We start from the raw sequence: 15,161 nt of genomic DNA, 5'->3' as shown, positions 1-15,161 counted from the left end.
TTTAATCAGATTAAATAAATAAATCTTAAAATTAACCTTAAAATCAGGTTGTATAGATGTATTGAATGTTATATTATTTGCTTGTTAATTTCAGGCTGCCATATTCACACATGTATACAATAAATCTTAACAGGCCATATAAATATATAAATGTGTAAGCATATATATATATATGTGTGTGTGTGTGTGTGTGTGTGTGTGTGTGTGCATGCATTAAACTTTGTCTTTTTTAAAAAAGCGAAATGATAAAATAAATAAATAAATTTAAAAAAAATACATGTTAAAAAAAAGGGGAATGATCCCTATGGTTGGGCTGCGGGGCTATGGCCGCTCACAGCCGCAGGCTTATCCCTGCGCCTGTGGAGACACCCCCCCACAGTCACAGGACCAAGGCCCCGCGGTCTGTGGGAAGGCATCCCCACAGTCTCAGGGGTAACCCTGCGTCTATGGGCGAGTTTCCCCACAATGGAACCCTTCGCCCCTGCATCTTCTATGGCCACCTCGGCAACCCACCCTCCTACCAAGCCCTGCGCATGGTGTCTTCAGCGCCGCCCGAACCCTGAGTGTCGCCGCTCTCTTCGGCACCGCCTGAACCTTGAGTGCCGCCGCTCTCTTCGGTGCCGCCCGAACCCTGAGTGCCACCGCTCCCTTCGGCGCCGCCCGAACCCTGAGCACCGCCGCTCCTTTCGACACCGCCCGACTCTACGTGCCGCCCCGTCCCTCGATGTCGTTGCTGTTCTCGGTGCCGCCCTTCCCCAAGTCTCCCCATCCTTGGCCTCCCTCCTTCACAGTGCTAACCTTTTCCACCGCTCTGGTAAACCCTCACGGCCACCACGTGAAGTCCCTGTAAGAGCCTTAAGGCAGTGTAGTGTTCTAGGGTTAGACTTTAAGGGGAAAAATGAACCAAAAGTTAAAAGGGGATATGACGTTGAAAAAAAAAAAGAATTAAAAATAAGATGAACTCATATCTAAACATGGGTAAACCCTAAATAGGATTCAAAAGATTATTGTATTATTGGATAGGTCTTTTTTTTTTTAAAAAGAATGATTTGAAATAAAGCTATTGGAAAATTTTCCCCCCAATTTTGTTGATAGGTAGTTCTGTAATGAATATATGTGTTCTCCTTATTTAAACGGGTTTTTATTCTCAAAGAATGTATTTTGTGATAACCTTTTACGATGGGAAACCTTTTTATAATAATTTGATTTGATTTTATTAATTTTAAGAGAGACAATGAGTAATAAATTTGGAGGGGGAATTTATATTACATGATTTAAGATATATGATTACTTTTTAGAGATGTTAATGGTATTTATAATTCACTGAAATAATATAGTGTAGGTTAATACATGTTTATTTGAGAGAGGATATTGTAGGTGGATTTACATATATTTCTATAATAAGTCAATGGGCTGGATCTTTGAATGAATTTATCCCTAGTGTGTCTTTTCATTTAATAATTTGACTATTATAATGACGTTTGACACTTTAGATTTAATTGCTCTAATAATTAATATTAATTCATGGGAATCGTACTAATATCAAATCAAAATATTTAAGGGATTAATTAAGTTACAAATGAAGAGGTTATAAGTTTAAGTATTGGGGAATACTTAACATACCTTTACCTAGAGGAATAACCATTGAATCAAATAATTATACTAATGTCTATGTAGTGGAGGTTGATCTAATTAAGTAATATATTTTGCATCTAAAAAGGAAAGGACATTTGGGAGAATTTACTACTGTCATTATAAAAATTAAATTGTTCTACTTGATAACAAGAGTTATCGTGATTGTTACGTAAGTAATAATCTAATTTTATCATCTATGGGTTATATCGAATCCTAAGGCTCCTAGTTAAGTCTGAATTCATCTCTCACTTTAGAAAACCCAATTTATTATCATTTAAGATTAACTTTGGAGCAACTTGTTTAGTTGTCACAACTGTATAAACATAGGTTGCACGTAAATTAAGTGTTTTCAAAAAAAAAAATTGTTTGTGTTCTTGCCCAAAAGTTTGGGCATGACAAGTATCAAACAATAGATGCATGTCCCAATGATCATATCATATATCATAAACAACATGAATTTGCAACAAAATGCCTGAAATGTCATATCATTAGATATCAAACATATCAACTAACAAAAAAGTGCCTCGCAAATTTCTTCATTATATTCTCATTATTCCACATATGCAATGATTATTTAGGTGCGAAAGCTTAGCATGATTTATGGATTACCATGCACAAAATAGAAGTGGAGATGACAATCTTTGAATGCCTACAGATGGTTCTACATTTAGGGACATGGAGGAAAAATGGTCACACTTCAAAGAATAACCTCATAATCTCAGGCTTTCATTGGCAGTGGATGGTGTCAATCCATTTGGAGAGATGAGATCTATTTACTCAGTGTGGCCTATATTTGTTATCAACAATAACATTCCTCCATGGATGCCAATAAAAAGGGAGCACATAATATTGGCAATGATTATTCCAGGTATTTGTTTACATAAATTTTATTTAATGTAGTAGCATCTCATTTGTCTTATTTGTTGCATAATGACTTATATTTTTTTCATTTAATAGTCATGTGCATTAATTTATATATATTGAAATAAAATGTTTATAATAATTATTTAATGTTTATGTTCACAATCTAGGGTTCGGATGTGAAATTCAAGCTGGGGTGAAGATTCCCTTGGCGATCCTCTTCCTCCCTTGGATCTCTTTGGTCTACAAGGTGATCATATTCCTCAATGGATGTTTCAGAATGGGAAGTGGGTCGATGTGCTTGCTTTGGAGAAGAAAGAATGGCGTTGCAAGGAAAGTAGGTGGTCGAGGTCAAAATACTTCAAGGGATTTTTTCATCCATAGAAGAGGAAAGTAGCTAGGCCTAACCAAAATGCCTCTCGGGATTCACCAATAAATTCTTGGAGAATTGGGGGGTCTAGAAATAACCCTAAAATTGTTGCAGGCTCTGACAAGGTGGTTGTTGCAAATTCTACAGGGGTTTTACGACCATCTTTGGCTTCTACGGTTGCTCTTGATAAGGACAAGCCTTTGGGTAAGGAGAACTCGGTGGATAAGGTATGGCTGTTGATTCCTTGTATCTTTGTGACTGAAGCCCCTTTTGACAAAAAAGCTAGAGATTTGCATTCTTTGGTTGTATTAATTCAAGTTTGGGGAGAAAATATTTTTCTCTCAACGATTCATCATAAGATTCATTTGCTTTGGTATGGTACCCTTTATTTTTAGGTTCTTTCTTCGACCTCTTTCATTGTTATCTTTGATTCCAAGGGTGCTAAACCCTTGTAAAGTCATTTTCCTGGTTTGGTTGTAATCTAGTTTTTGTTGAAAGATGGAAACCTCTTTTTTTAACTTCTCGGGATATTGTTAAAACTATCCCTATTTGGTTTTCGCTTCCTGGGCTTCCATATGAATTTTTTGATCATGATATTTTACAAATAATTGGGGATTCCTTTGAAATGTTTATTCATTCACATCCAGTTTTTGAGGATAGGGTTTTTTGTGTTAAGATTTGTGTGTTACTTACCTCATCCTCTGTGGTTCCTTGCAATTGTAATTTAAAGTCTATTGATGGGGTTTGGCGATAGAGCATCGTTCGTGATTCTGATTGATTTGTTAAGTCTTTTGTGGTTATGGATTCTCCTTCATTTTCTACCCTTAAAGGTTTGTCGTTTGGTGATAAGGTGGTTTAGTCCTCAAAATCTACTAATATATGTGTTGATATCCCAATATATGTGTTGATATCCTTAATTCTTTTGTTGATCATGAAAATTGAAGGCACATAGATTCTCACCATGTTTGTCCATCAAAGTTAAACAATCCTATAGGGGTTTCTATTGTAGAGAAATATGTCCCTCTTGGGGATGCATCGATCCCTATGGAGGATGTGCAGAAAGATAAGGTTCCTGTTGAAATAGATTCTCACCTAGGGCTTCCTAATGTAGGGGGACTGGTAATGAATTCTACTAAACCTACCCAAGGACTTTAGGTAGGCTCGCCTCAGGGGGATTCAGACCCTTTGGTTCATGGTTTTGATTCGTCTTTTCTTGTTCCAGATGAGGGTTTAATTTCTCAAGTCTGGAGGCTTGTTTCTAAACATAATATTACTTTGAATAATGATGTTACTGATAAGGTGGTTGATGCGATTGATCAGGACTTAGTTAATTTGAATTCTTCCTTGGTCATTCCTCTGACTTGCAATCCTTTTGAAATTCTCTCTCTGGATAAAGATCTGGATTGTGAGAATGCTTTGTGTGTGGTCAATAAGGATGAATTTGATCCTGTATACACCTAAAAATGGTCTGAAGATAGTTAATTAAATACATAGTTATTTGATTAATTCCCCTTCCCAATTAATTGAATTCACAAGCAATTTAATTAATTTCTCTATTCATCTACTAGTAAATAAATCTAAATGATTTATTTATATAGTTCATCTCATATCCCCTTTGATTAATTAATTCTAAATTAGTTAATGTCTCCCCTTATTAATCAATTCTTCTAATCCCTAATTAAGATTAACAAACTCAAGTTTATTGAGATGAATTACCATTTTCCAATTATTTGAATTTCTAAATTCAAATGAGCACATGGCTCCTAACTTTAACCACCCAACCTAACCATTCCCTAACTTAACTCATTCAATCTAATCTTGGGTCTAACTAACCCTATCCAATCTTGCACATTCTAACCTACTTATCCTAACCTCCCATGGTGTAGATATTCTCTCCTTGAGACACATGGTACTTTTGCCACATGTCTCCTCCCTTGGACACTTGCCCTCTCATGAGCAAGGCTCCTTGACACTTGTCACCATAGAGATGACAAGTGTCTCTTCCTCCATCCTCTTCTCCAACTTCCTCAATCTTGGCCCTTGATATCTTCAAATCAGATTTGGACCGTCGATTCCTGCCACCTCAACTTTGGCCTTGGAATTCCTATAAATATCCCCCTTTTTGTAGCAATAAGGATCCCATCTCATATCAATGTAGGCATCATTACTATAGGCAAATGTGCATTTCAATTATCTAGTAGTTAGATTTTGGATTAATCATGGCATGTTAATCTAGGTTCTCAAATCATGCATTTCATATCATCTCCATAGTTAATCATGATCAAATAGCTACTCAACTCTTGAGTTGTCATTTTGGAGGTCATTGCTCCGCTGAGAGCCCATCAATCCAACACCTTCAAGGTCCTCAAGAATAGAGGAAAATGAGACATTTCAAGGAAGGCTTGTGGTTTGTATTTCTAATCTAGTTTTCAATTAAGCTTTTCAATTATGTTTTTATTGTCTCATTATATGTGTATGCATCTTATATACCACATTTTTAGCATCACATTTTTTTTAATGTATTTTTTTTTTTTTTAGCCAAAAAAAAAATGCATGTATAAATTAAAAAAAAATTTGGGATGCACAATGGAATTTATTTTTTTTAAATCCGAAAAAAAAAACCCATTTTGGAAATTGAAAACCCCATCTCAAAAATACAATTTTATTCCCAACCCATCTGACAAAAATGCTAAAAAATGATTTTTATGCAAATAGCTAAAATTTTCAAAAATCAACTAAAAATTAACAAAGCTGGGTTTTCTCAAAATATGTACCGATGGACCATATGCTAGAGGACGTTCATATCGCCAAACTCGCTGAAACCTATGTTGGTGGTACGGGATCGCCATTTCCTTTCTCCAGAGCAAATTTTCTCCAAAAACTGCAGTGCACAAATGAGGAGTGGTAAAAAGGAATTCATCTTTTTTAACTCATAATGGGGCATTCAAGTGGGATTTTTATTCCACTTATTTTTAATCATCTAATCGACTAATCAGCCTGACAGGGCAGCATTTTCAAATTTCTTATCAGTAAATGAATCGGATTGGTTCTAAAAATCGGAAAATCATTAAAAATCTAAAAATCGAAATAATTTCAAAAAATTTCAAAAAAATCAAAAAATCACGAAAAATTCACAAACATTCAAAAATTATCCGATTCATCTCCCGAGGGGGCATCCTCACATCGATATCTATCAATCAATGTCTGGGGCATCATATCAAAATTTATCATCTCCAAAATCAAAACCACATCATATCAAGATTTATCATCTCCAAGTTCGAAATCACATCATATCGAGATTTATCATCTCCAAAATTGAATCGACATCATATCGCAATTTATCATCTCCAAATCAAATCAGTATCATATCAAAACCAAATCCACATCAAATCAAGATCGAATCTACATCCTATCAAAATCAATATCGGCAACATCATCAATCAAGTTTTCTTTGAATCAACGTGTCGTCACACATCGCTTCAAAGAGGGGCAAAATGTATACACCTAAAAATGGTCTGAAGATAGTTAATTAAATATGCAGTTTTTTGATTAATTCCCCTTCCTAATTAATTGAATTCACAAGCAATTTAATTAATTTCTCTATTCATCTACTAGTAAATAAATCTAAATGATTTATTTATATAGTTCATCTCATATCCCCCTTTGATTAATTAATTCTAAATTAATTAATGTCTCCCCATATTAATCAATTCTTCTAATCCCTAATTAAGATTAATAAACTCAAGTTTGTTGAGATTAATTACCATTTTCTAATTATTTGAATTTATAAATTCAAATGAGCACATGGTTCCTAACTTTAACCACCCAGCCTAACCATCCCCTAACTTAACTGATTCAATATAATCTTGGGTCTAACCCACCCTATCCAATCTTGTACATTCTAACCTCCTTATCCTAACCTTCCATGGTGTCGATATTCTCTCCTTGAGACACATGGCACTTTTGCCACATGTCTCCTCCCTTGGACACTTGCCCTCTCATGAGGAAGGCTCCTTGACACTTGTCACCATAGAGATGACAAGTGTCTCTTCCTCCATCCTCTTCTCCAACTTTCTCAATCTTGGTCCTTGATATCTTCAAATCAGATCCTGGACCGTCGACTCCTGCCACCTCAACTTTGGCCTTGGAATTCCTATAAAAATTGCCCATTTTGGAGCAATAAGGATCCCATCTCATATCAATGTAGGCATCATTACTATAGGCAAATTTGCATTTCAATTATCTAGTAATTAGATTTTGGATTAATCATAGCATGTTAATCTAGGTTCTCAAATCATGCATTTCATATCATCTCCATTGTCAATCATGATCAAATAGCTACTCAACTCTTGAGTTGTCATTTTTGAGGTCATTGCTCCACTGAGAGCCCATCAATCCAACACCTTCAAGGTCCTCAAGAATAGAGGAAAATGGGACATTTCAAGGAAGGCTTGTGGTTTGCATTTCTAATCTAGTTTTCAATTAAGCTTTTCAATTATGTTTTTATTGTCTCATTATATGTGTATGCATCTTATATACCACATTTTTAGCATCATAGATCCTGCAATTAATAAGCCTTTGGTTCAAACTCCTTTGTCTCCTTCCTCCCCATTACCTTCTCCTACGAAGCAGGGCAGGAAGCCAAAGGTGTTTTATACACAGATGGAAATAGATGCTGGTATCCAATCTATGCTTTTGAGTCCGAGTTCTAGATTTGTGAAAAGAAAAACAAAGTTTATTCCTCCTTTCACAAGGTCAATTGCTTCCAAACGTAGTCTTCAGGCATCTTTGGGGGTGGGTAAAGTTGGTTTTGGTGATTCTATTGAAAAGGGGACAGAGAATGCCTCCCCTCGAGGACAATGAAGGTCATTTCTCGGAATGTTAGGGGCTTAAACACCCCTAAGCAATTGGACTTAATGCAGTGTGACGTTCTCATGTTGTAAGAAACTAAATTAAGTATGCATGGTTCTAATTTTTTGTTTTCTAATTGGAAGGCCTATAAATTTTGTGTCTCCCCCTCTATGGGGGCTTCTGGAGGTTTAGCTTTTCTTTGGAATTATTTTTCTACTAAATTATCTTTGGTTGTCTCTACTCCTTTCTGGATGTTGGCATTGGTAAAAAGTGGGATTTATAATATTAAATTCTAGTTATTTAATGTTTATGGTCCAATGTCTATCTTGGGGAAAAGAGCCCTCTGGGATTCTTTATCTATTATCTCCTCTCCCCTTCGGGGACAATTTGTGATTTTTGTTGAAGATTTTAATGCTATTTCTTGTGAGGATGACAAAATTGGGGGCATTTTACTAAATAAACGTATTGTAGTTGATTTTACTAATTTCATTCAGAATAATTATTTTTTGGATTGTAAAACTCTAAATGGTCCTTTTACTTGGACAAACATGAGGAAAGATTTTTCATAGATTGCTAAAAGACTTGATCGGTTTTTTATTTTTGATAATTGGATATCTTTGGATGTGGATGTTGTTGCTATGGTCTTGCCTAACTCGTGCTCTGATCATTTCCCAATTATGTTGTCTATTTTAGATGATAGGGCTCTTGGAAAGACTTCGTTTAAATTTGAGCCTATGTGGTTTAGAGATCCATCTTTTCTGATGCTCTTAGAATCTTGGTGGGCCTCAACCCCTTTTATATTTGGAACTAGAATATTTGTCTTTGTCAAAAAACTTTCCTTTATTAAAGAAAAGATAAAGTCCTAGAATGTCTTGCATTTTAAAAATATTTTTTTCTGAGAAATCTAGAATTTAGGAAGAGCTTGAAGCCTTAAATTTTGTGGTTATGAATATTGGGATGGACTTTGATGCCTTTGTTCAAGCATAAATTGTTAAATTCTCAGCTTGAGGAAATTCTTTCTCGTGAAGAAATATATTGGCGGTAGAAATCTAGGGATTTATGGCTTGTTGAAGGAGATAGGAACACTAAATTTTTTCATTCATCCACTAAAATGAAATGATAGAGGAGTAGGATTTCTTGTATTCAAGATTCTCATGGGGTATTTATTTCTAGAAAGAAGGATATTGATGCTAAGGCTGTCAAGTTTTTTAAATCTTTGTTGATTGAAGAAACTTCTTCTTTTGATGATAGTTTTGCTTTGGTTATTCCTTAACTTATTTCTGCAGAAGATAATCAAATGCTAATGGCTCTTTTTTCTAGTCTTGAGGTGAAGGAAGTTGTTTTTTCTATGGTGCCTGAGAAGGCTCAAGGGCCAGAAGGTTTTACTTCTTTTTTCTTTCAAAAGTGTTGGTATTTTCTTGGGGATGAGCTTCTTCTTGTCTTACAAGAGGCTAGGTGAAACAGGTCTATTCTAAAAGAATTAAATACTACTCTTCTTTCCATCATTCCGAAAACATAGAACCCTAAGTCTTTTGTATATTTTCGACCAATTACTTTATGTAATACATTATATAAGATAATAACTAAGGCAATCTCTGTGAGACTTTCCAAGCTCATTCCCAAGATTATTTTGAGTGAGGAGGGTGGTTTTGTTTCTGGTAGGGAGACAATAGAAGGGGCCATTGTTCTCATGAGGTTTTGCATTCTATCTCTCATCTTTCTAATCCTGCTATGATTCTTAAGTTAGATATGATGAAAGCTTATGACAGGGTTAGCTTGCAGGCTCTCTCATCTGTCCTGAAAAAGTTTGGATTTGGGATTAAGTGGATGAGATGGATTTATACATTTATTTCTACTGCTAGATTTTTTGTGATTTTGAATGGCTCCCCGTGTGGTTTTTTCACTTCTTCTAGAGGCCTTAGGAAACAAGATCCTTTGTCTCCTTTCTTGTTTATTATCTTAGCTGGAGCTTTTAGTAGAGATATCTTGGCTGCAAGAGAGAATGGTCTTTGGAAGGGTATTAGTATCCCAAATATGGTTGTTAGACACTCTCATTGTCTTTTTGTTGATGATACTTTACTATTTGGACATGCCACTTTGAATGAGGCAAAAGTTATTAGTAAGATTATAAGAGATTATTCAAATTTCTCTGGTCAGAAGGTGAACAGTGCTAAATCTTAGGTTTTCTTTCTTAATGTTACTCCCTTGGTACAATTGAGGTTGGTTAACTTTTGGGGTTTTAATGTTGGTCAATTTTCTTGCAAATATTTAGGGATTCCTTTTTTCACTGGATCTGAAAAACTTAACTTTTGGGAAAGAATCTCTACTTCTGTTTCATCAAGGATTCTCTCTTGGACTCACAAGTGGCTTACCTTCCCAAGTAAGATAGTTCTTATTAAGGTAGTTTCAAATGCAATTCCTATTTATCTAATGTTCATTTTAAAGGCTCCCAAGAAATCCATTACTACTCTACACTCAATTCTAAGGTCATTCTTATGGAATGATAATATGAATAATAGGGCTTGAATTCCTTTGTTGGCTTGGGATAAGGTTTTCTCTTTGAAGGATATGGGAGGTGCTAGAATTAGAGATTTAAGTAACAAAAATTTGGCTTTAGGAGCTAAGTTAGTATGGAAATTATATAAACAACCTTCTTCTAAGTGGGCATTTATTTTATTTGCTAAATATTTAGGAGATTGTCCCATGGAGGCTATTTTTACTGCCTCCTCACTTCCTAAGGGCTCTACAATTTGGAATTTCACATCTGATTGTTGATCTGCCATTCTTCCTGGTTTATCTTAGCTTGTGCATAATGGTCAAAAAGCTAGATTTTGGGAGGAGGTTTGGAATGGTTTTTCTCCTCTGACTAGTCTTGGAGATTGGTCAGCTCTTATGTCTCAATTAAAATTTTCTTGGGGAATTTTTGTGGCTGATTATTTCTATGTGGAGTTGTTTGGTTCTATGTCAGTTGACAAATGGAAATCAATCGATTCTTTCCTGGTTGATCAAGAGCTCAAGTCTGCATATGTTGAGGAGTTAAGTAAATGTCAACTTGTCATTTTTGAGTCTGATGATGAGCTAATTTGGGTTCATTCTAAGTCTGGGGAGTATTCGATTAAAGATGGATATAGGTATTTATCTGCTAATTGTAGGGGGGATGTACGACTCTCTTGGTTGTTTTGGAATATTATCTGCCTTCCAAAAGAAAGAGCTTTTGCATGGTTGGCTATCCAGGATAGAGTTCCCACAAGTATGCAGTTGGATAGGCTAGGCATTACTGGTGTCTTTCATTGTGTTTTGTGTGGTTGATCCTTGGAATCGTCTGATCATCTTTTTCTTCATTGTCCTTTTTCTTTAGAATGTTGGTATTGGCTCTTTAATAAATTAAATTGGTCTGTAGCATTATGTGGGGATCTACAGTCTCACTTTAAGGGTTGGTCGCATTTATGCTCATCTTCTTTTTATGCTTGTTTGTGGATTATTGCCCCTTCTATTCTGATTTGGAATATTTGGTTTGAAAGGAATAATAGAATTTTTAGGAAGAAGGTTTCCTCATTTTTGAATGTTCTCTTTTGTATTGAGAAATCCATTTCTGAATCTGTTTTGGCTTTTATTTACCAAGGTCTGAGTCCTAGAAGCACTTTTACTTCTTGGGATAGCTGGATCATAAGGCATTGGCCAACTTTACATCTACTTCCTTCTCAAGTGGCTATTTTTAAGAGTAGGCTTTCTTCAGTTAACAAAAAGGAGGTGGTTTGGGTACCCACCCCCCATCCAAGTTTAAGTTAAATTTTGAAGATGCTTCTCGAGGTAACCCAAGGAAGTCCGCTATTGGGGTGGTGGTTACTGATGATAGTTCCAGAGTTATTAAAGCTAGGTGTCAATGTATTCCAGATGGGACTAATAATGTGGAAAAAATTCATGCTCTATTTGTTGGAATAGATTTGCTAATTTCATTAAATCTTAAAGATGTTGCGATTGAAGGTGATTCTTTAGTTATCTTTTATGCGGTTACTAGTCAAACTTGTAATTCTTGGTATTTATAATACTGGCTGGATAAGGTTCTGTTGCAGATTAAATTCTTTAACTCTTTCTCTATTTCTCATTGTTATAGAGAGGCTAATTTTGTCGCTGATTTTTTGGTGAATAAGGCTCTAAATGACAATATTCACACCTTGGTAGAAATTGATGAGAGTTGTCTGCCTCCTTTGCCTTCGAAGTCTTAAGTTTTCCTTTCAGTCATACTCTTTTGCTTTGCCTTGATCTTGAATTTTGTTTGGAATTGTGAATATGCATGTAGTTTAGTGGGATGTTGTAAGGGGCCTTTTTGGCCTCTTTATTTCACCTCGTTAAATTTGCATGTTTGTTCATTAGTTCAAGGGATGTGTTGGCCACTGCCTAGCTCTTGAGTTGATTTGTTTCATATGGGTATCATACTGATTGAATGGTTCTTTTCTTATTTGCATTATCATTTCTTCTGCGTTATTATGCTTGCATGGTATCTATGATACTTGGCATTGTTTAATGATTATCATCCTCACAAGCGGTGGCTTGCACATTTATTACTTGCCATTGTTTAATGATTGTCGCCCTGTGATGTGGCATCTTGTGTTTGCTTGTTGGCACAGTGATTGGGATATGGCTCATGTGAATATCTGACTTGACATAATTTCCTATCATTCTTTGGCTATGGGTGTGATGCTTTCTCATTAATGATGCTCCTCGTTTCTTTTTCGTAGGTATTGTCTATTAATTATTTTCTCAGAGGTGGCGGCATGTGTGTGCTTGTCGGTATGGTGTTTGGGATATGGCCCGTGTGGATCTTTGATCTTGTATTATTTATGTTATAATTGAGTCATTCTCTGACTTCTTGTGTGATAAGCTTACTTATTAATGATGTATCTCTTCTCTTTTATGTGCTCGCGACATTCTGCTTTGTGACTTATTTTTCATTACGGTTTTTTTTGTGATGGAGGTTGTTGGTTATAGAATTTCTTTGCATATTAAGAAGTGTGATTTTTAGGATCCTCATGCCTTTGATGATGAGAAGCTTGGAAGGCTATTTAAACTTCATTCTTCAGAGTTTTCTCTTGCTATTTGCAAGGTGGTGGGCAGACGGTAGTTGGTGGAGAACACTAATATTTTCCTTGTTGAGGTTGCTTCTCATTTTATTACTATGTGTATAGATATGCTCCTGGATGCTTCTTTGGTTCGGGTATTATTCAATGCATACTTTCATCCCTCTTTTTATTCTACTTATAATTTGGATAATGTCTTGTCTGCTTATCATTTTGAGCTTGGTGCTTTTCCTTATGGTGGTTTTTTTAATCTCGAACTAAATTACTATCTAATGGCTGGCATAGTGAATTACTTTCACTTTTAAGAGGTGGTTTGATCTCAGAAATATATGATGACACAATGTTTGCTCTTGTAGGTTTTTTAGATCATGTTTCTCCATATACTTTTTAATGTTTTTTCAGGTATAGATTTCCTTCTTGATTCGATGAAGGTTGTTATGTCTCTTTCGAGAGTAGTTGAGGCTTTGAAAGTAGTTGCTCCGGATATTCAGAATGGGGCAGCTTCCCAGTCTTTGTCCCCACTAGATGAAGGTTCTAGTACTTGGTTTCTACATTCTTGATGATCATTTGCTTCACTTCTTCTTTGAAATTTTTTGTATCTACTCCACAGATTTTGGGGGGTTGGGTATCATTTTTGTAACTGGTATTGGCTTATATGGCTTTTTGGGATGGGTTGGGACTAGTTTGAAATTTTCACTTCTCTACTTCAATTTAATCGATCATATTATCTTCCCAATGTGATTTTTATGAGCAAGACTGGAGGTTTTCTTTGCCTAGTTATTTCCTACTAGTGCTCTTTGAACCAAGATTGTATAAATATAATTAATAAAATTAGTGGTCTTCCACTTTTATTGAAAAAAAAAACTAGGTAAGTACCAAATTAAAGATATGAATGCACATATCGAGCCTCTTATCAATGAGTTACTAAAGTTATGGAATGACATCACTATGTATGACGTCTCTAGACCAATAGGACAAAGACAATTTCAATTCCATGCAATGCTTGTATGGACAATTCATGATGCCCCAGGGCTAATACATTTATGTGGTACTACACTTTAATGATATTTAATTTTATGAAGTAGAGATCATGCATGTTTCTTAAATAATCTATTCATTATATATAATTATAAAAAATTGACATATTTAATCCAATTATATATGATCTTGCAGGTCTTCAAACAAAGGGAAAATTTGCATGTCTAGTTTGTGGTCCAAAGATGAAACTTGTCATTCAACAAGTTTAGGAAAGTAGGTGTTTGATGAGTATAGGCACTTCCTCCACAAAAATCATAAGTATCGAACTACTGAAAAACATCTTTTGAATGGGAAAGAAGAGACTACATCAAAACCACAAAGAATGACACCTCACCTATGGAAGTTGGAATATAATAGAATTAATCATCAAGGTTATACATCAGATAAAATTATGTATCTATCATATATGATATGTTTGGAATTTATATTTTTATATTGTGTTTTATTTTCTCATGATGTAATTGACAATGATTGTCATTGTTAATTTGTTTAACTTATATGCTTCATGAAGGTTGTCAAGGCATTAATGGTCGGCTTCTACAGGGACTAAAAAGTTATCTAAGACAATTTAGTAGGTTGTCCTACTATGAGAAGCTACAAATTGTGCACTTGTTTGATACAATGCATATTGGAAAGAATATAACATAAACTCTATGGAAAATATTGGATGGAAGGCATGACAAAGAAAAAAATGTCAAAATTTGTAGTGACATTCAGGAAGCCAATCATGCAATGAAAAATGACATTCAATTAAATAGTGATGGAGACCAAATTAATATAAGCATCCTTCCTTGGTTATTAATAGAGCATCAAAGCAATGCTATAAAATAAGTCATACGAAAAATTCAATTTCCCACAGGATTTGTTGTGAACATAAACAATATCATAACAAAGAAAGGTGAATTTGGGTCAGGGATGAAAACACATGATTGGCATACCTTCATTAAGGTAATTATTCTGGTATATTATATATATATATTTCTATACTTCATGTAATTTTCAATGTATTATGTTTACTACCTTTGGAAAAATAATAAAAAGATCATTTTATAATTGTTGTAGTGCATTCCACCTATATCTCTCCCAGACAACTTCGACAACAATGTCAAGAAAGTTATATATGATCTTGGAAAATAAATGAGGTAAGTAGTGATATTTGTTCAATTAATTGTAAACATCTTATATTTGCCATTTGTTTTACTTGTTATGTAATATATTGTATATTTTTGTTAAATCTCGTTAATATATTTGCGCCTTGAATCACTTGTAGATGGTTGTCATCTAAAGAAATCCATAAAGAAGATAAATTATTGGAAGAGAAAAATTCC

General features: G+C 34.9%; 1 protein-coding gene across 1 annotated transcript; it reads right to left on the bottom strand.

Moving 5' to 3' along the window:
* Positions 1-302: 302 nt before the first annotated feature.
* Positions 303-769, bottom strand: LOC131857699 (oleosin-B4-like). Its single transcript, XM_059210399.1, has 2 exons — positions 522-769; positions 303-438 (listed from the first exon to the last, which is right to left on the bottom strand). The coding sequence occupies exons 1-2, from the start codon at positions 767-769 to the stop codon at positions 303-305; spliced, it is 384 nt and encodes a 127-aa protein (XP_059066382.1).
* Between the last annotated feature and the right edge of the window lie 14,392 nt (positions 770-15,161).

The sequence above is a fragment of the Cryptomeria japonica genome, chromosome 8, assembly GCF_030272615.1.
Source record: "Cryptomeria japonica chromosome 8, Sugi_1.0, whole genome shotgun sequence".
Classification (NCBI taxonomy): domain Eukaryota; kingdom Viridiplantae; phylum Streptophyta; class Pinopsida; order Cupressales; family Cupressaceae; genus Cryptomeria; species Cryptomeria japonica.
The sequence above is the reverse complement of the archived record's forward strand: the minus strand, read 5'-3'. Positions and strand labels throughout refer to the sequence as shown.

Coding starts and splice junctions, on each gene's coding strand:
- LOC131857699 (XM_059210399.1), bottom strand. CDS start 769: ATGGGGAGACTTGGGGAAGGGCGGCACCGAGAACAGCAACGACATCGA. Junction 439..521: donor GACACCATGCGCAGGGCTTG/GTAGGAGGGTGG, acceptor CCATAGACGCAG/GGTTACCCCTGAGACTGTGG.